The sequence below is a fragment of the Grammomys surdaster genome, unplaced genomic scaffold (genome assembly GCF_004785775.1).
Source record: "Grammomys surdaster isolate TR1022 unplaced genomic scaffold, NIH_TR_1.0 350, whole genome shotgun sequence".
NCBI classification, from domain to species: domain Eukaryota; kingdom Metazoa; phylum Chordata; class Mammalia; order Rodentia; family Muridae; genus Grammomys; species Grammomys surdaster.
Window position 1 is genome coordinate 109415 of NW_021604769.1, and position 20264 is coordinate 129678.

At 38.9% G+C, this 20264-nt stretch overlaps 1 protein-coding gene across 1 annotated transcript in view; it reads right to left on the minus strand.

Annotated features, from left to right (window-relative positions):
* Positions 1-12932: 12932 nt before the first annotated feature.
* The window catches only part of LOC114631062 (fatty acid desaturase 2-like protein FADS2P1), a 37835-nt gene continuing 30503 nt past the window's right edge, over positions 12933-20264 (minus strand). The window contains exons 7-12 of the mRNA XM_028779366.1: positions 19606-19682; positions 19334-19431; positions 17807-17903; positions 15547-15626; positions 14204-14329; positions 12933-13033 (exon numbers count right to left, since the gene is read on the minus strand). Coding sequence (XP_028635199.1) covers positions 12985-13033; positions 14204-14329; positions 15547-15626; positions 17807-17903; positions 19334-19431; positions 19606-19682 — 527 coding nt within the window. The 3' untranslated portion in view covers positions 12933-12984. The remainder of the gene's footprint in view (positions 13034-14203; positions 14330-15546; positions 15627-17806; positions 17904-19333; positions 19432-19605; positions 19683-20264) is intronic.

The window sequence follows — 20264 nt, forward strand, 5'->3', positions numbered from 1 at the left end:
GCAAACACCAAACCCAGACACTATTGCTGATACCAAGAAGAGTTTGGTGACAGGAGCCTGGTAAAGCTGTCCCCAGAGAGGCTGTGCCAGAGCCTGACCAATACAGATGCAGATGCACACAGCCAAACATCGGACTGAGCGCAGGGACCCCAGTGGAGGAATTAGGGCAAGGACTGAAGGAGCTGAAGGGGTTTGCAACCCCACAGGAAGAACAACAGTATCAAACAACCAGACCCCCAAAGCTCCCAGGGACTAAACCACCAACCAAAGAGTACACATTGGGGGGGGGGACCCATGGCTCCAGTTGGATATATAGCAGAGGGTTGTCATATCGGGCATCATTGGGAGGGGAGCCCCTTGGTCCTCTGGAGGCTCCCAGGGTAGGGGAATGCTAGGGTGCAGAGGGAGGAGTGGGTAGGCAGGTGGGGAGCACACTTATAGAGGCAGGGGAAGAGGTTGAGGATAGGAGGATAAGGGGTTTGTGGAGGGGGAAACTGGTAAGGGTGATAACATTGGAAATGTCAATAAATAAAATAACCAATAAAAATGAAAAAAAAACCCAAGGCTCAGGTAGATGGTTTTATAATATTAGTAGCAAAATGATGGCCTCCTTCATGAAAGGACTAAGTTTGATTTACATATTCTACTCTTTAAAGGAGGTAGTTATATGTGCAATACAAAGAGAAATTGGGTGCCCATGGCTAGCCCTTGTGCATCTTCTTTTCTTGTTTTTGGTGCAGTGGAGGGGGAAGAGCATTAGAGAGGGTAAGAAGGTGTTTAGGGTTGCTGTATCATAATAAAAGTTTACCTGATTTAAGTCTACTCATTTAGCTGTCTAGCTGACCTGCCTTATGCATTCCTCTGAGGCTAGAAACTGTTTATCACCTCATCATAAAACAACAGGAGACCAAGTGAAAAGATTTATTGCTACTGCTCATTTCCTTGGTGAGTCAGTCAGAAGCCTCTCTGGCTAAGCTAGTTAACTCTTTGTGAACGGAAGAGGAAGGAAAGAAAAAAAAATAAGATGCTCTATACAGGCCTTCTGCTAGGGCAGACCATCAGCTTGTCTGCCCCTCTGAAGACCCCACAGTCTGAAGGCCTCACAGGAGATTTGAGGCAGCCAGGACAACAGGTCTCCCAGGAGACCTGCAGCAACCCAGGGACACAGGAGGGAGACTCTAGACAGAGACGCCCAGGCCAGTTAACACCAGAGATATTCAGATGGTGAGAAGCAAGCACAAGACCATAAACAACAGAAGCCAACATACTTTGGCACTATTAGAAACCAGTTCTCCCACCACAGCAAGCCCTGGATAACCCAAAACACCTGAAAACCATGATGCTGATCTAAAATTTTATCTCATGAAGACAATAGATATAAATAACTTTACAAAGGATATAAATAACTCACTGAAAGAAATACAGGAAAACACAGGTAAACAGGTAGAAACCATCAAAGAGGAAACAAATAAATCCCTTAAAGAAATACAGAAAACACAATAAAACAAGTGAAGGAATTGAACAAAGTGGCCCAAGACCTAAAAATGTAAGTAGAAACAATAAAGAAATCACAAATGGAGGCAACTCTAAAAATGGAAAACCTAGGGAAGATATCAGGAGCTACATATGCAAGCATCAATAACAGAATATTAGAAATAGAAGAGAGAATCTCAGGTGTTAAAGATACCTTAGAAGATATTGACACAACAGTCAAAGAAAATAGAAAACACAAAAAACTCCTAAGCCAAACATCTAGGAAATCCAGAACACAATGAAAAGATGAAACCTAAGAATTATAGGAATAGAAGAGAGCAAAAATTCTCAGATCAAAGGACCAGAAAATGTCTTCAACAAAATCATAGAAGAAAACTTCTAAATCATAGAAGAATGGCCATAAATGTTCAAGAAGTCTACAGAACACCAAATAATTGGACCAGAAAACACAAATGCTAGGCCAGGCTACTATACCCTGTGAAACCCTCAATCATCGTAGACGGAGAAACCAAAATATTCCAGGAAAAATATATTTAAACAACATCTCTCTACTAATCAGTCCTGTAGAAGATTCTAGAAGAAAAACTCCAACACAAGAGGGTACCTACACCAAAGAAAAACAACAATAAATTAATCATCTCAACAAAACCAAAAGGAGAGAATCACATACACATGTTGCTATCTACAGCAACAAACATATCAGGGACTATCTCTCAGTATCACCAAACTCAATTCTCCAATTAAAAAAGACATAAGCTAACAGACTGGATAGGCAAGTAGGATCCAGCATTTTGTGCTGCATATAAGAAACACACCTCAATGACAAAGACTGAGACTATCTCAGAATAAAAGGCTGGAAAAAAGTTTTCCAAGTAAATGATCTCAAGAAACAAGTGGGAGTTGCCATTCTAATATGCAATAACCAAAAATTATCAAAAAAGATGGGGAAAGACATTACACCAACAGAAATCTCAATTCTGAATGTCTATGCCCAAAATGCAAGGGCACCCACATTTATAAAAGAAATTTTACTAAAGCTCAAAACACACATTGAACCCTACACAATAATAGTGGGAGACTTCAACACCCCACTATCACCAATAGACAGGTCATTGAAACAGAAACTAAACAGAGATAGAGTGAAACTAATAGAGGTTATAAATCTAGCAGATCTTACAGATATATACAGAATGTTTCACCCTAAATCAAAAGAATATAGCTTCTTCTCAGCACCTCATGGTACTTTCTTCAAAATTGACCATATAATTGGTCACAAAACAAGCCTATTGAAATAATCCCATGTATTCTATCAAATCACCATGGAATAAAGCTAGACTTCAATAACAACAAAAACAATAGAAAACCCATATACCCATGGAAAATGAACAACTGTCTGTTCAATAATAATTTGGTCATGGGAGAAATAAAAAAGAAATTAAAGATGGGTCTAGGAAGGACCTGCGTAGGAGAGGAGAGGGAGAAGGGAAAAGAGAAAAGACAAAAAGGATCAGATATGGACGAGGAGACAAGAGAGAAGCCTTGAGGGACAGCAGAATGAATGGATATATGCAACCTTGAAGGGTGTGGAGGGACCCTCTAGAAAATACCAGAGACCTGGAAGGTGAGAGACTCTCAGGACTCAAAGGAAGGACTTTGGATGAAATGCCCAACAGTTGGGAGAAGAACCTTGTAGAGTCTACCTTTAGTAAAAAGACTGGGCATCAAGCAGAGGGATGCAGTTGCCACTCCACAGTCAAAAACTTTGACCCAGAACTCTTCCTGTCAAAGAACTGCAGGGACAAAAAACAAAAAAACAAAAAACAAAAAACAAAAAACAGAGAAGAGACTGAGGTGGTTCAGTGACCAGTCCAACTTGGGATCCATCTCAAGTGGAGGCCCCAAGGCCTTACATTTTTACTCATGCTAAGGTGTACTAACAAACAGGAGCCTAGCATGACTGCCCTTTGAGAAGCCCAACAAGTAGCTGACTGAGCCTAATGCAGATACTTACACCCAAACATTAGATTGAAGTTGGGGAATCCTGTGGTTGAATTAGGGAAAGGCTGGAAGAAGCTGAGGAGGAGGGATGACCCCATAGGAAGACCAGTAGTCAGCTAACTAACCCAGATCCCTGAGATCTCTCTGACACTGAGCCACCAACCAGGTAGCATACACTACCTGGTATGCGTCCACCAACAAATATAGAGCAGAGAACTGCCTGGGCTGGCCTAAGTGGGAGAAGACATGTCTAACACATGACATGAGGTCCCAGGGAGTCAGTAGGTTTGGGGTGGAGTGGGGCATCCTCTTGAAGACGGGGGAAGAGGAATGGAATGAGGAACTGTGGGAGAGTGGATTGAGAGATAGCAACAACTGGACTGTAAAAATAATAAAAGTAATTAAAAAATACTGTATAGAGGCAAATATGCCCAGATATTCAAACATTCATATACCTACACTCTAGCCTAGCCTGACTGTCTGTCATAGTCAACTCCACAAGTATTCATACACACATATATCCATACACAAACATAGAAGAACAAACATACATTTGGATGGATGGATGGATGGATGGATGGATGGATGGATGGATGAGGCAGAACTTCCCAAGCCAAACCATTCAACCAACAACTTTATTTCTTTTCTCTGGTCTTTTTATACTTTATTAGACAAAAAGTTATTTAGAAAATTACCTCCAAGATAAAATGTTACATAAACTGGGAATTACAGAAGGATGTTGACATTAAGTTCAAAGCAATGTTTTATCATAATATACTCACTAAAAGTTCAAAGCAACAGTTTTTACATGGCCCTGACTTATCATAGTACACACCTGTGACTTTATCCTTGGACCTAATTGTTTTTTCTTGAGCACAAAATTGTCCCAAGTCTATTTCTCTTTTTAGTGTGATTATGAAAACTCATTGTATTTCTTATTATGCAGCCTTTACTTACTATTCTGAAGAGTGGGCACATTCTATTCTTGATTCTAAATTTATTACATCTTTCTAGCCACTAAGACCTAGACATTTTCTTCCTAAAAATGTTTAAACTCAAATCAGGAATTTTTTTCCCTTTTTTATTGGATATTTCATTTATTTACATTTCATATGTTATCCCTTTTCTCCATTCTCCCCCAAAACCTCCATCCCATTCCCCCTCCTCCTGCTTCTATAAGGGTGTGCCCCACCCACCCACCCACTCCCACCTCCCCACCCTCGAATTCCCTCATACTGGGGTATCCAGCCTTCACAGGACCAAGGACCTCCTCTCCCACCAATGTTCCACAAGGTCATCCTCCACTACATATACAGCTGGAGCCATGGCTCCATCCAGGTGTGTTCCCAGGCTGGTGGTTTAGACCCTGGGAGCTCTGGTTGGTTGGTATTGTTGCTCTCCCCATGGGGCCCACAAATCCCTTCAGTCTTCTCTCTAACTTCTCCATTGGGAACCCTGTGATCAGTTCAATGGTTAGCTGAGAGCATAGAATTGTTATCTATTTGTCTATATAGCGTCACTACAAGATAGCACATTTTTGTAGGTCTGCAGAAATCTTCTCAAAAATGTGAGCTAGTACCTTATGATTGTCATATATGTTTAATAAGAATAGAAAAGCATATTAATAGCAAGAATCTTTCCTAAATGCATTTCTCCTGGGCCTTGCCTACAGGAGCAAATTTCTCATAGATTTTAATCCAAGGCAGAGACCCATCTCAGGAAGGTCACCTGCTAGTTTTTAGTTTCTTCTAATGATGGTTCCTGATAGTTGGGGATGGACAAAAGTCTGATACCAAGAAAAAATGATGGCTTAATGATATTACTACTTTCTTGGATCACTTAATACTTTCCAATAATAAGACTTGGAGTTGCTGAGATAAAAAAATCTGAAGATTAAAATAATATGTTGAGGAAAGTAAGAATTAGAAAAATGAGATTCAATGCTACTTGCATCGACATAAACAAGAACTCACCAAATTGCAATAACTGACTAAATAAAAAAAACTACTTAAAGTTAACTTTCTCAAATAAAAATAAAAGTCTCTATGTCTAGATTTGGCATCCACAAGTACTGTGCCCAACAAACTGCATAGGACTTGCTATGTTAAAAAATGTACTTGCTGACTGGTTCATTTGCCTCAAATGTGCTCTGTATTTCAGTTCTAAGAGTTAAGGGTTATAAAGTGGTGATTTGTGGAATGATTCAAAGGGAAACTTTGGGTAAATGATTAAACTGTTATGCAATTTTTATGGAAGTAGCTTATGCAGTTTTAGAAAATAAAAGACTGGCCTTTGGTCTGCAAGAGAGAGCTATCTTGAGCAGATCACAGAGCTGTCAGCTTGCATCCATCACTGACTCTGAGTCATTCTTTCACCACAGCCATTCACCCTTTTCTTAGGACCTTCTCTCAGACTGAGGCTGGACCTTGACACCTTTTATTGACCATCTTTATATTAGCTAGCACTGTGATTTAGCTCTCAGTTTCTAAAACATCTATTGATAGGAACATTTCTTTAGTGGGTAGGTGCTTCCTGAACATTTAAGCAGTTAACTGGACATGTATGAGATATTTTTAATGATACAATTTTACTGGACTCTTCTTAGGAGGAGCTAAGGTGGGAGGAGTTAGGAGAGGAAGACGAAAAAGGAAGAGGAGGAGCAAGGGAGGGCAGAGATGTAAGAGGATGGAAAGCCACGCAGGTATGGAGAGCGGTGCTGGTAACTACTTTTATTTAGGTTAGCTAACTGGGAAACAATTCTCTTTGTATGGGCATACTGTTATTGAGCTTTACCAAACATATAAAACCTTTGATTAGTCTTTAAGCATTAGAGTCTCATTTTTTCTACTGGGCCTGCTTGGATGACGAGATGGTCTGGGCAATGCCCAGCCTTGTAGAGACAGTGTGGATTATTGACAGAGCCATCTCCCACGCTGGCGACTCATGAGTGGCAGGGCTGGTGTTTCTGGCGGGGCCATTTCTAGCTGTGGCATGCACATGGCCTCTGGCCACAGAACATGGTGGCTGAGGTAGGCAGAGCCGCTGCAGCTTAGGTAGTCGGTTTGACTAGAGGCCGATTTTAAATAATTACAACAACACTTTTCAATTGTCCAAATGGTTGATTACTCATAATTTTTACATGGCTAAGAGATTTTGTTGTATAAATTGGGAAGATATTTACCCATTCAGTCATTCAATAGCTACTTATGTAGGCTTTTATTTAATCCTGATACTGTCAAAGATTTGACAGTGAGTAGGAGATGATTATTAGAACTGAAGATATATCATGGTGCACAGTTGATTCACATACATGGGATTTTGAGCTTGATTCTAAGAGAGAGAGAAACACACACACCACACACACACACACACACACACACACACAGATAGAGAGATAGATCATAATTCTCAAAAATGTACATGTGTATCTGCTGATAGGAAATAAGACATAGTGTTAAAATTATAGCTTAGGTATTTTCTTGTATATATCCGTCATTTAATTTAATAAATGAAAACACATTGGCAGGGTTCAGTGGATAGCTTAGTTAAGAAGGTGCTTACCATGCAAGTATGAGGACCTGAGCCCCATTCCCAGAATTCATGTAAATAAGAAAAATCCTGATGTGATAGTGAATGCTGATAATACCTGCTGTAGGAAGGCAGAGATAGGTAGATCCTTGGGCTCAATTTCCAGGAAGCCTAGCCTATTTAATGATTTTTCAGGCCACTGAATGACACTGTCCTCAAAAACAAGAAGAATGAAGCATTCAGAATTAGACTGAAGGTTGTCCTGTGACCTACACTCATACACACACACACACACACACGCACACACACACACACACACACACACAGACACCTGCTCATAGATGAACATATTACATTCTCACATAAATAATATTTTTTAAAAACAATGATACCAGTGATTATTTATTCTATAAAACCATGCTGAATTTTTTGAGTTCATAAGGACTTTACTGTTTTACTTTTTACTGCTGCCAATACTTTTGACATTAATGTAACTTATCTTAATTCTATATTTCTCTTTTTCCATTCTGTAGTAGTCTTAATGAAATTGTCAATCAACCTATCACCAGCAGAATGATTGCTAGCCCACACTCCATGTACCTGGAGTGCATGTTGGCCACCACATAGGTTCACTTCAGTTACTTACTAGCTTCTGTGAAGTTGAGCATCAGGAACATAACTTTAACTAGTATACTCTTAAATATGCCCAAGCTCTGTCTCCACAACCATTTCAACCTTGCCTGAGACAAATCACCTCTGTAGATTACTATGAGATGTGGATGATGACTTCAAAAGGGCAAACAAATCCAAGAAAAAAATTATCATTGGACTTTCACCATAGGACATTATTGGTGCTAGAAATAAAACAAAAAATTTGTCCAAAAAGACATTCTGTCAATGAATTGGTGCTCATTTTTCTACTCTTATTATCATGTATGTGCTTCCATCCATCCATCCATCCATCCATCCATCCATCCATCCATCCTCTTTCAAAGCACTCTCTGCCTTTCTGTGTTAAATATAATCCATATATATTGGCAGGGCTCAGTGGATAGCTTAGCGGATATATATATATACATATATATATATATAATCTTAGTGGAGTAAGGTGTAAAGGTTGTACAGGAGGGGACATGAGTAATGAAGAGGGGTACATCATACAATTATATGGGACAGCCCAGGCAGATATAGCATAAGTACTTACACAATAGCCAGGCATCATGCTGATAAATTCAAATACATCACACTTTAAAAGTCAAAGTTACCAATTATTTATTCATCATCTGTAGTTAAAAGAGGACATCCCTGGAGATAAAGTAGTAAGTTTATGCCCACACAAGGAGTTAAGAGTATTGACTAGTGTACATACTAAGGGATCCACACATATACAGATTTTTATGCCCCTCGGCAGATAACTCTTTATAGAGTATAGGGAAGATTCATGTTTTTATCTTTCCCACTATGCACATTTCAGGTTTTCAACACAAAACCATATATTGAACAATAATTCTCCTGCTGCTGGTTATTGATTAGGTTTGTTTCAAACAGAAGTAGATCCAGAACACTCTGTGTCATCTTCCTTAATTGGGCTAAGCAAAAGATCCAAAATATAGGATTAGAAAGTCCCATTTACTCAGAATTTTTTGTTTTGGTTTGCAGAGTTGGATTCTGGGAAGCAATTACCAGAAATTTTAAAAAACAATTGGAATGGGAAGAAAGACTATTTACTGTTTTTTCCCTGTGTTTGTAAATTTTGCAGCTCTGTTGATGGTTTCTATTAGGTGGTTTTGAGCCATGTTGAAATCTTCAAGCTCAGACTATCAAAAACCTAAAGGTGAAATTTAATTTTGGACAGGGTGCCAATTTGTAAATAAACTGCTTTTTGAGGACAGGGAAAAAAGGTACAGAAAATTACAACTCATCTCCATTCTGCCTCCTTTATAGTTGTATACCAATTCTGTCTGTTACTCCCATTCTTCAGGACTACAGTTGCCAAGTCCTGTATGTCAATAGAAGGGATGTTATCGCATGTTTTCCTACCCCTGGAGCAGAGCAAGCAGGTCATGGGCCTCCATGAGTGTTGACAGTTGCTGGGTATGAGACTTGTTTGTATAATATATATTCATTACTTCATATTCCTCCTTTGGGAAATATTCTTCCAGCCAAGGTTTCAGGAAATATTTTCTCTGACAAATTTATTGGGGAATGTCCTCTCTGTCAAGGTTAATGACTCCATGATAATCAGAGACAACATGATTCTGGGAGCAAGTGTGTGTCTATGTCCTTAGCAAAAACGGAAAACTGTTGTGACCTTCAGGACAGTCCTTAAGGCTGTGGGAAAGAACTCTGAAAACAGGAGTTCTAAAACATATAATTTCTCAACTAAGCAAAACATAAGAATGAAATATGAATTATATGAAGACTTCATGAACCTAAAGAACAGAGGCAGTTGCACTATAAGCCAGTTTGTCAGAAAGACACAAGGGCAGGCAGATTCTTGAGTTCAAGGTCAGCCTGGGACAGAGCAAAGTTAGGTCCAGGCATGGTCAGGATAGATCCCACCCAGCTAAGTTTATTGTTTGTGCATACAAAGGCAGGCAGAACTCTGAATTCATTTGCAATGTTAAAAGATATGCTTGCTGACTTTTTCTAAGAATTAGGAGGCTGGGGCCATGGAATTCTGATTCTTGGGATCATCAATAGGGAACCTGGAGTAAATGACTGGATCGATATGTAAATAAAGGACTGGGCCTTGGTTCTTTGAGAACGGAGGTTTCTGGATGAGCTGTCTGGAGATCTCCAGAGAAAACTCTCTGAAGCAGAAGAAAGGCTATCAGCTTGTACCCCATGATTGACTTTGTGTTGTTTTTTCACCACTCTCAAACATACCCTCTCTCAGGAACCCCTCTCCAAGAAGAGGCTGTTCCTACAGGTACATGTCACCATGTGTATCACTCTATTTGGACTGCAGGTATGTACCACTATGTCTGCCACCCCATTCTGATGGACTGCAGGAAGCACTAAATTTACCACTCCCATTACAGGTATGTATCACCCTATCTGCTACTTCTTTTTTCTTTAAAAAAAAAAACTTTGCTTCTATATTTGTATTAGTAACATTTGTAAATAAAATGGGTGTGCCCTGAAACTTGTTATTAATTGATGGGAAGAAAACACTTCTTCAAGAAATTTCATGTTGCAGAGACCCTGACTTATTTGATGCTAAAGGCATAGTTAGTATTTATTGTCAGTTGTGATTCTCAGTCTTTTTCTGCTGATTTCCATGCAAAATGTTGATCACAGACCAGTTGTTGGTATCTTATTTATATGGTTACATCACATTTTGTAAACATCCCTTCTCTCACTTTCTTATTGGTTTAATAAAAAGCTGATGATCTATAGCAAAAGGAGGATAGAAAAGGCAGTATAGTGGGTTGGCCTGATGCTGCTTGTATTTAATGGTAATGTTGGGTCCTCATGACCTGGTTGTCTCAGAGATGAGGCTGCATGTAGACTCAAGTGATGCTAAGTGACCTTGCCCCCAAGTTATTTTTGATTGGTAAATAAAAATGCCGATTCTAATAGCTGGGAAGAAAAGACATGTGTGGAATTCAAGATACTGGGGTTTGGTGTCAGAGGAGAACCAGGAGAGATAAGTAGGTAAAAGGAGAAAAGGAGAAGCTGCCATGGGTTAGGTGAGTCATGAAAACACATCCCTGACAGCTGGCCAATTGGAGTTAAGAGCAGCCCAGGTGAAATATAGTAAGTAATAATTTGGGTTATCTATAGGAAAGTAGATTCTAATACCATAGAAGGTAGATATCTATTCAGGTCTTGTGCTGTTTAAGGCTTATTGTAAATATCAGGTTGTATGCATCTTTTATCTGGGAACTGAATGATTGAGGTAGGGTAGAAACCATGGATCAGGATTAAAAATTGTTACAACAACAAGGCAGGATTTTCAGGAGAGAGAGGAACTCTAGAAAAAGAATCAGGCGGGGGAAAATTCACCAGTCAGACTTGGCAGAAGAAGTCCAGGACTAAAGGAGAGGTAAATAACAAGTTATGTGGCAGAACATAGATTAATATATTTGGATTAATTTAAGTTGTAAGAACTAGTTGGGGACAAGAATAATCTAAGGCTTAAAGTTATAATGAATAAATATGTAAGTTTCTCAGTCTTTATTCAGAGCTAGGGTGGGCATAGGACATTTGTTACGATTATATAACACAAGTTATCAAGATGAATCATGGAGAATAGAAATAGATTAATAAAGAGTAAAGAGCTCAGGGCAGAGTAGCAATCCAAATCACCTAGGAGAGAAAAGCTCATGACTAGATGGCTATATCTACTTATTTATTTAACTAATTTTACATTTCCCCAATATAGTCTCTCTATATTTCCTAATATTTCATAGTAATGCACTGTCTGTAGAATTTCAAAAGTAGCCATATTTTAATACTGACTAGGAATTCCTTTGAGGCAATTAGATTTGTGCAGCAAACCTCTTTGCTATTTCTTAGCCCCCTACTTTCCCCTCCCCGCCCCCCTAAAAAGCAGAGCTTGAGACTCTCTAGGAACTGGATCAGGTACAACTAGAGAAAGCCACCAAATTGCAACCTCACCCACATGCAAGTCTGAGTCCAGATAGGAGAAATCACCTGTGTCTCTACTCGCAGTAAAAGTAATCACCAAGTGGACAAAGCTCGGCATCCTTCTCATCCTCTACCCAACTTTCCCATTGGACATTATGACCATTTTAGCATTTCTTCTCTGGAGAGTTTGCTCTTATTTTCTTAACTTTGGTTGGTGTGTTTGCGAAACCTTTGGAACAGTGAGTGATTAAATATTCTGTTCTTTATCAGAAATTTAATTAGAATGCAAACAAACCTATAGTATTTTTTAAAGAGCTTTGGGACAATCAATGAATGTTTACTGAAGTCGGGTGGTGGTGGTGCATGCCTTTAATCCCAGCACTTGGGGGGCAGAGGCAGACGGATTTCTGAGATCGAGGCCAGCCTGGTCTACAGAGTGAGTTCCAGGACAGCCAGGACTACACAAAGAAACCCTGTCTCAAAAAGCCAAAAAAAAAAAAAAAAAAAAAAAAGAATGTTTGCTGAAGACTTCAGACAACAGATAAATCAACAACATTGTTTTGCTGAATGCTAAGGAAGAAAGCCTTGCTCTTACACATCTTCTCCTTGAAAGTAAGGTCATGTTTTATTATGCCCTCCATGAAATAGCTTAACAAAAGAAATTAATGTGGTACTGAAAGTGTTCGTTCATTTGTATGTGTTTTTAAGTACCCACAGTTAGAAGATCCTAAGTTGCTATTGGATTTGGGGAATTCTTTTAGGAGACTATAGAAATTCTAATTTCTCCATATAGGAAAACATACATATGTATACTAACAACACACATGTTTTATTTACAATACTGCAAGTGCAAAGTGAAGACAAGCATTTGAAGGTATTTTAATATTAATTCTAATCAAATTTTGAAGATCAACTATTTGAAAGGAATTAAGCAAAATTTTATACTTTAGCAGGAATGTCTTAAATAAACAGTTGTCTTCTAAGAACAACTACACTAACTTCCAATGGGCTATGTCAGAGATCTTTACTTTTCTCACTTCCAGCTCTGTCCACATCATATTATACCTCACACAGAAACAATTTCACTGAGGTCTACTGCAACTAAGTCCAAAATTCTAATGAGAAAATAGAAACAGTGAGCTACTGTCTTCCCTTTGTTATTCTGACAGAAGCCACCTTTCTGTTTCTTCTTCTTCCTCTAAGTTACAGAGAAGACCTTCAGGGAGAGGTTAATATATGTTCTTGGGATTCACATTCCTGGGACACTCATGTATGCTGCTTTTGCCAGATAATCTTCAGTTAATCAGAGAAAAGCACATGCGCAGCCACCACCCTCTTCAGAGATACCAATAAATGCAAGGCTCTGCATCACTCATAGTAAGCATCCATCCAGAGGGCAGCAGACTTCTTCAAGGACCTGTACAAGAAAACAAAATTGTCAGAAAGTGAAACTCAGTGCAAAGGGATTCTCCATGAAACATTGATCAGTTTCTCTGCTTGTTTTAAGAGAATATAGTTTCTAGTTATACTTGATAAATGTCACTGTATATGAACCAGGGAAGGGGATTAAATGCACTGAATTGGTTTTAGCAGATAAATTTGCCTTTCTTTCGGGAAGAAGGTTTGAGTTTAATTTTCATTTATTCTCTTCTATACCATATACTTAAATATAAGTTCATACCACATTCACCTGCCTACCCTATTTTACAATGTTGAAGATGTATTTCTAGGATTTAGGAATGTAACATCAAAAGAGATAGAAACTAATTCAAAGATAAGCATTAAATAATTGTTTACTCAGCAAGCTGTTTAATCAAGGTTGTGATAAGGATAGATTTAGTCTTGAGATGAATGAATGGTGACATAAGGCAAAAATTGCAATGAACCTTAAAGAATGATTGAGGATTGAGAAGGTGAAATGGGGAGTGGTCATTTTGAAAGATGAGAAAAAGTGGCAAAGTGGTAAGGTGCTCAGGTACAGGGAATTCTCAGCAAGTGAAGGTAGACCAGATGTTTACATTAAGAAGAATGTGGAGAGTCTGAAGGAGCCAAATGAGATCAGGCGTGGTCATGGTGGCCTTCACAATAATCCCCTGATTTTTTTTTAAAGAACATTATTAATCTCGGACCAGTGGTTTTAAATTTGTCTAGTACCATGTCCTGCAGGAAAATGCATGTGCGTGCATATGTGTTTGTTGTTAGATTAACTACACATGACTGATTCTTACATTACATCCCTCTACATATTAATGATTTCTTCAATGGATTAAAAGATTTGATGGTCTTTTCTACCATGTTAAATTCTAAAGCATGTCCAGAGGTCTATGGGGAATAAATACAAAGATAAATCTTACATAGCTATGATTTCAGGAAACTTTAACTATGGAGGACACCAGGGTATTTCTACTAAGAAATACCATAGAGTTAAGTAGGTAAGTGGCAAATATTTGTGTGCCTTTATTATTGTTGATACTTGTGTTTCTTAACAAATGGTTGTCAAATGAAATATTCAAAAGTTGTTGAAAAGTTTAGAAACTGAGAAGAAAGGGAAATGAGAGCTATGAGCAATGGTAAGTTGTGTTATTACCTGACAATATCTCCAAATGCCTTCAATATGGGCTTATTTATATACTGCAATCCATGCTTGGCGCACAGTGACTTCACCAGAGGTGCCACTTTGTGGTAATTATGGCGTGGCATTGTGGGAAAGAGGCTAAAAAAAATCAAACAGCAGATGTGAGACTTAAGTCTAAGAAACCTAGAAGGAGTTTTATTTCTTTGATTTCTTAATAAAATAGTACCAGGAATGTAGACCCAAACTTGTATAAGCCTTCTAGTAAGCCAAATCTCTTACCCCCAAACTCTTCTTTTTTAACATCTCTATAAGCCATGTCGATGGTAAGTGTTTGGGAAATGCTAAGAGAATAAATACTAGCCATTTAATATGCGTAATTTCGGTCAGGTCAAATGAAAATATGGATTGGCTAGCATTATGAATTGCTTAAGAGAGCAGATCATGTCTCCTTCATTCTTGCCTCTCTTCTGTTCTTCCCATCTAAAACTAACAGCTAGTAGGTCTTCCCATCTAAAACTAACAGCTAGTAGGTCTAGCTGTGACATTTAAATTGGAGTCCTCAGATTGGATTTTAAGAGAAGAAATCTTTTATCCAAGGTTTTGCACATAGCAGCCCAGTAATTTTTCTTGACCTGAATATTGTCTTTAATAATATGTAACTCACGATTCTTCTTTTGCTAGGGTATTCAAGGATTTACAAAGAATAAAGATTGAAAAAGCAGGATTAAGACCATAAGCGCTCTTTTGTTCTCTGACTCCTAGATGGAGCTTCATAGAAGGAACCATGAGAAGCATCTTGTAAGCATTCTGGGGAGATCAGATGTCCAAATGTTACCATTTTTAATTTTTTTATTGTAGGTCTATTTTATTGATTAATTAAAAAGTTATTTTTAAATTCACTGGTAAATTTCAGAAGTGACTAGATTTCATTATTGGTTATTTTACAACTTTGGACCTAACCTGATAGTTACATTAAATTGCACTTAAATTTCAACAAAACTTGGTTATTCAAATATTATAATGTTTCTTAGGTTTCTTTAACAAACAAAATATGCATGGGCACATGAACTCACACTCCACATACCTCCTGTATCTCACCATAGACATTACCTGTTCTTAAAACTCAGAATATATGATAACTAAGTTACTGGCCCATTTATATGATTCTACTTCACTTTCCACAACAGTTAAATGCTCACTCACTATCCCAACCATTGGTACTGATGGGCATCAGAATTTTAAGAACCCTGGTTAAACTTTTTAACTTTCTGAGACTCTTTATTGAATGGCTGTGTCATATTGGATGGTATTAAGGGTCAGCCATTGTTCCAAAATAGACCATTTGCATCACTCACTGGTGTTCAATTTGGAAGTTCAAATGTCCAGTGAACCAGTCATTGAAAAAGGACTGTTCAATATTACAGGTGGCCACAATCTGTAAAGAAAAAGCTTGCATTAGCTGTAAGTGAGCCTAAGTGTCAAAGAAAATGCTATCTTTATGTAAATCTATCAACACATGCTTATTATTGTTTACTTTTTAGTTTTTGTAGCTAAAGTTACATAGACATGGTCCCAGCCTTCAAGAAAACATACTAATATATTTTGCTAAGAAGTACATACAAAGGAATAGATGTCAAAGGGTATTAGCACTGAAGGAGAAAATGCCACAGTCATTCCTCAGACACAGAAAACTGTCATGAATGAAGAGTTTGTTGATGCAGATGGGTTTTTAGGATTGTTGTGGAAAGTGTATGGTTAGTATAGAAATTGAGGGCTTCTGAGTGACATTAAATAATAAAGTATTAATGATGTCCTTCTTCAGTAAAATTACATGGTTAAGAACCAAATAGGAAAATGTTTATAGCATATATTAAGGACAATGTTTCAAAAGCCCTACTTTACAAGATGTTATTCAAAAAATATTAGTACTTACATAAAAAGGCCAAGGGCACTGGAAAACAATTGACATAAAGAGAAATGTATATCCAATGAGTATGTGGAAAGCATGGAATCCAATGACTAAAGAAATGATGAGTGAAAAGTAAAATATATGGAAATAGCTCACAGACCAAACACCTGAGAACCCTTCTTCTTGACTCTAAAGGGTCAGGGCCCTCTGATTGATAGGGTGCAACTCACCCTATACTTTTAAGTCTTTGATTCACTTCAAAGACTTTGTTATATTTAGTGATTAGAATAGAAAGCCAAAACACATTTTCTATAAATTCCCAGATAATAAACCTTTTTTTAGGCTATTGTTTTTAAATACATAGAATTAAATCACTTTGTCCCTTCCCTTTACTCGCTACAGTCTTTCCCAAGTGCCCTCCCTCAAACTTCTCCCATGCCCTATTCTATTCTCAAAATGATAGCCTTTTCCTTTCATTACTATTGTTACATATATGTCTATATATAAAGAAATATATAAATATAATTCACTAAAGTTTTTTTAATTGTATGTATATGGTTTCTGGCATGATCACTTTGTATTCAATAAAGGAGTGAGTTATAGTTTCAATAGTAAATCTTTTAATTTTGTCATCAACATTAAATTTTGTGATAGCATCAAAGTGGCCATGGATAATATATGAATAAACAAACATGACCATGGACCCGTAAACTTTTATATACACAACCAACCAATAGTTCATATTTGGCTTCTGGACTTTAGTGGACTAATTTTACTTTGCAGACTAGACTTTATAACCAAACTCCTTAGGTTTTAAGCTTGGTACTATCACTTATTTGTTGTGTAACCATATGTGGGTCCGCTTCCAGATGGGTCCCACAAGGATCTCTGAGTGGGCTGAGGACAGGGTGCAATTGGCGGCTGCCTGGCTCCATTTGTCTGCGGGCAGCCCGAAGGGACCACGGGGAGCAGACAGGAGAGTCCGCTTCTGCCCCTGCCACCAACTGCGTCTCAGCGTCTCAGCGTCTCAGCAGCATCGGAGAGAAGAAATGTGTTACAGCTCTTTGAAAAGTGTTACAGCTCTTTGAAGTGCCTCAGTGAGGCACTGGCTGGCCGGTGAAGAGGGTAGGGACCACGACAGAAGCTCTCAGACACCAGGAAGAATCTCGCACACCTTTACTTTTGAGCTTGGCCTATATATACAGTTTTGGGGTGGGTTAAGGTCTGGCAGCAGGTAACCCCTATTGGCTTGGTCTGAGAGCTTGGGAATGCCTCATCTGCATGATGGTGCTACTTCTACGTGATCAATGACCATTGACCTCTCTGGGGGAGGGATTGTGGAGAGCTGAAGCTGAGAGAGCCGGATGTCTGGGAAAAGCCTGAAGCGCCTTCTGTCCCAGTGGCCTTCTTCAGGCCAGGGTGCTGGGGTTCTAGAGCTCTTCTATCAGGCTTTCCGGCCTTTTCTCATAGCTCACTGCCTTACAACCATATACAAGTTACCAAACCATCTCACAAACAGGTTTTATTTTATCATGTTGTAAAGTGAGAATAATCATTGCATCCACCTTGTTTAGTTGCATGCAAAACATCTCATGGTGCCTGTCCTCAGGAAAGTGTTTTATGAAGGTGAGTTATTATTATTATTTGAAGTTAGCAGTTGTAGGCTAGTCTGATTGGAAGGACTGTCCTTCTAATGCCATCATCACCTGAGTGCTGAGCCAGTCGTGGTTCTCTTCCCTGCTCATTTTCATTGGTATGTGGCTCATCTGGGTAACATAAGCAATCCAGGGGCTCTCAATAAACCTGTGGAGGAATAAAAAGAGGGAGTGGCAACGCACTTAGTATGTTTTAAGTGCAATCATTGAGCTTGCATGACTTCTGTCTCAACTGGCCAAACCCTGGAGGAAGAGTCTAGTAGCTGTATATTTCCTCTTTGAGTGCCATGTCTTTTTTAAAAAAAAAGAACTTTTAAAATTATTTTTTATTATTCATTCCGTTCATTTACATCTCAAATGATATCCTCCATTCCCCCTTTCCAGTTACCCCTCTACAACCCCCCCCCCCCAATCTGTCCTCTCTACCTTCCCTTTTACCTCTATGAGGATACACTCTTGCCTACCCACCCACTCCTACCCTGCAGCTCCAGAATTCCCCTACCCTGGGCATCAAACCTCCACAGGATCAAGAACCTACCCCCCCACTGATGTCAGACAAGGCTATCCCCTGCTACATATGTATCTGAAGCCATAGATTCCCTCCCTGTATGGTGGTCTAGTCCTTGGGATCACTGGGTGGTCCGGTCAACCAACATTGTTCTTATGTGGTTTCAATCTCTTTTCACTCCTCCAGTCCTTCTTCTAGTTCCCCCACCAGGGTCCCTGAGCTCAGTCTGATAGTTGGCTGCGGGCATCAAGTGCCATTTCTAACTAGTGCTGGCATACAAGCATTTGATGATATGCTTTGTTCCATTTCCTAACTCAAAGGAGCATTACCTGCAAATAATCTACTCTAATTTTGGTGCAAGCATAAAAGATATTGGGGGCTGAGTGCTTGCCTGGTACACAGGATATGCCCAGTATAAGGGGGAGAAAAAAACAAACCAAGGTCTTTAAGGGCATTTGTAAAGTATTTGACAGTTTGTCACCAGATAGAGCTGGGTTCAAGTTCTATATTGGCAACAGTCTTCGCCTGTACTTGCACTGTCACCTTAGGCAAGCAATTTAATCTCTCAAGCTTCAGTTCCTTGAGCAGAAAGAAGATACAATCTACATTGTAAGGCTGTGTGTGGATTACATCAAACAAAATGATGACTGTCAACCCTTAGCCGATTGTCTGATCCACAGTTGCTCTCAGTATCCTTACAACCAATAGGGGTGTAGTATTGCAATGCAACTGAATGAAATGTAAACAAATAAGAAGTTTGGGAAGGGCTTTGAAACCATTTTGGTTTGGTGAAAAAATTCTAGTCATGACAGAGCTTAAATTTTGTCTTGTCCTATCATGATTCTTGGCAGAGCTTATGGTGTCTAAGCAGTTTAAGTTATTCTGGCCTTAAAGAACAACTAAGATGGCTTAGTTGGCAATCAACATGGGGAAAACTGAACCTGGACAAATTCTTAGACAGAATCACTTGAACTTTTGCCTTTCTTGGGAGTGGACCACATTGCCATGATACTTTGCTAATTACAAGTAGCTCTGGTAAAATGATTATAGAAATAAGAGGATATTCTTACTTGACCAAATATATGAGCAACACCGTTCCAAAAATTCCATAGAAAGGACCAAATGTGATGAAATAACGAATGTAAAAGCTGCTGACCCACACAATATCCTGCAGAGATAAGCATTTCAGTGAGAAGCCTTGAACACACTTTCATATCCTATTTTTTGAGCACTGTCTCAATCCGATGTCCTGTTACTCACAGAAGCTACATCGGAGGACACTAAGCATTTTCAACTCATTTTCTATCTGGTCTATGTTTAGAAAATGGGATGAGTGACTCACTGTCCAATACTTTCGAAGGTACATCACTTGCATGGATTGCAAATTAAAGTAGACAGGCATGAGCAGGGGGAGTGCAACTGAAAAAGATAAAGAAAAAAAAAAGACAAATGAGCAATGTGGACCCCAGTGCATGCCAGCAGGCAATGTGGGCCCCAGTGCATGCCAGCAGGCAATGTGGACCCCAGTGCAAGCCAGTGGGTGTTTGATTCTGTTGCATACTCTCCCCAGAGTGCTGGCCTTGAGAAAGGATGCAAGAAGGACATCCAGAATGATGTCTTGGGCTTTAACACCTCAGAGGCTGGAGAAAGAATTTGGCCAACAGTTCCAGGTTCATATTTTCTGAGGTAGAATATGAATATTAAATTTCTCAGATTGGGTTCTGTTTTGACACATTAGTATGACAAGAATTATGTCAGTAGTATACTTATTTCTGAGCTATCTACTCAATTTTTTTAACAGCACTCACAAGACCTCCAAGAAAATAAACAATCTCAGAGTGACTGTTATTCTTTGAGCAAATACCTTTTCCCCAGCCAAACTTTAGTTTTGTTCCTTTGAGCATTGTTCTCAACTAGATCTAAAGCTTGACCAATGAGGATTGCTAATTGTCAGGACAAATGATTTCACTTATACCCCACTGTAGCAACTCAAAGCCAGAG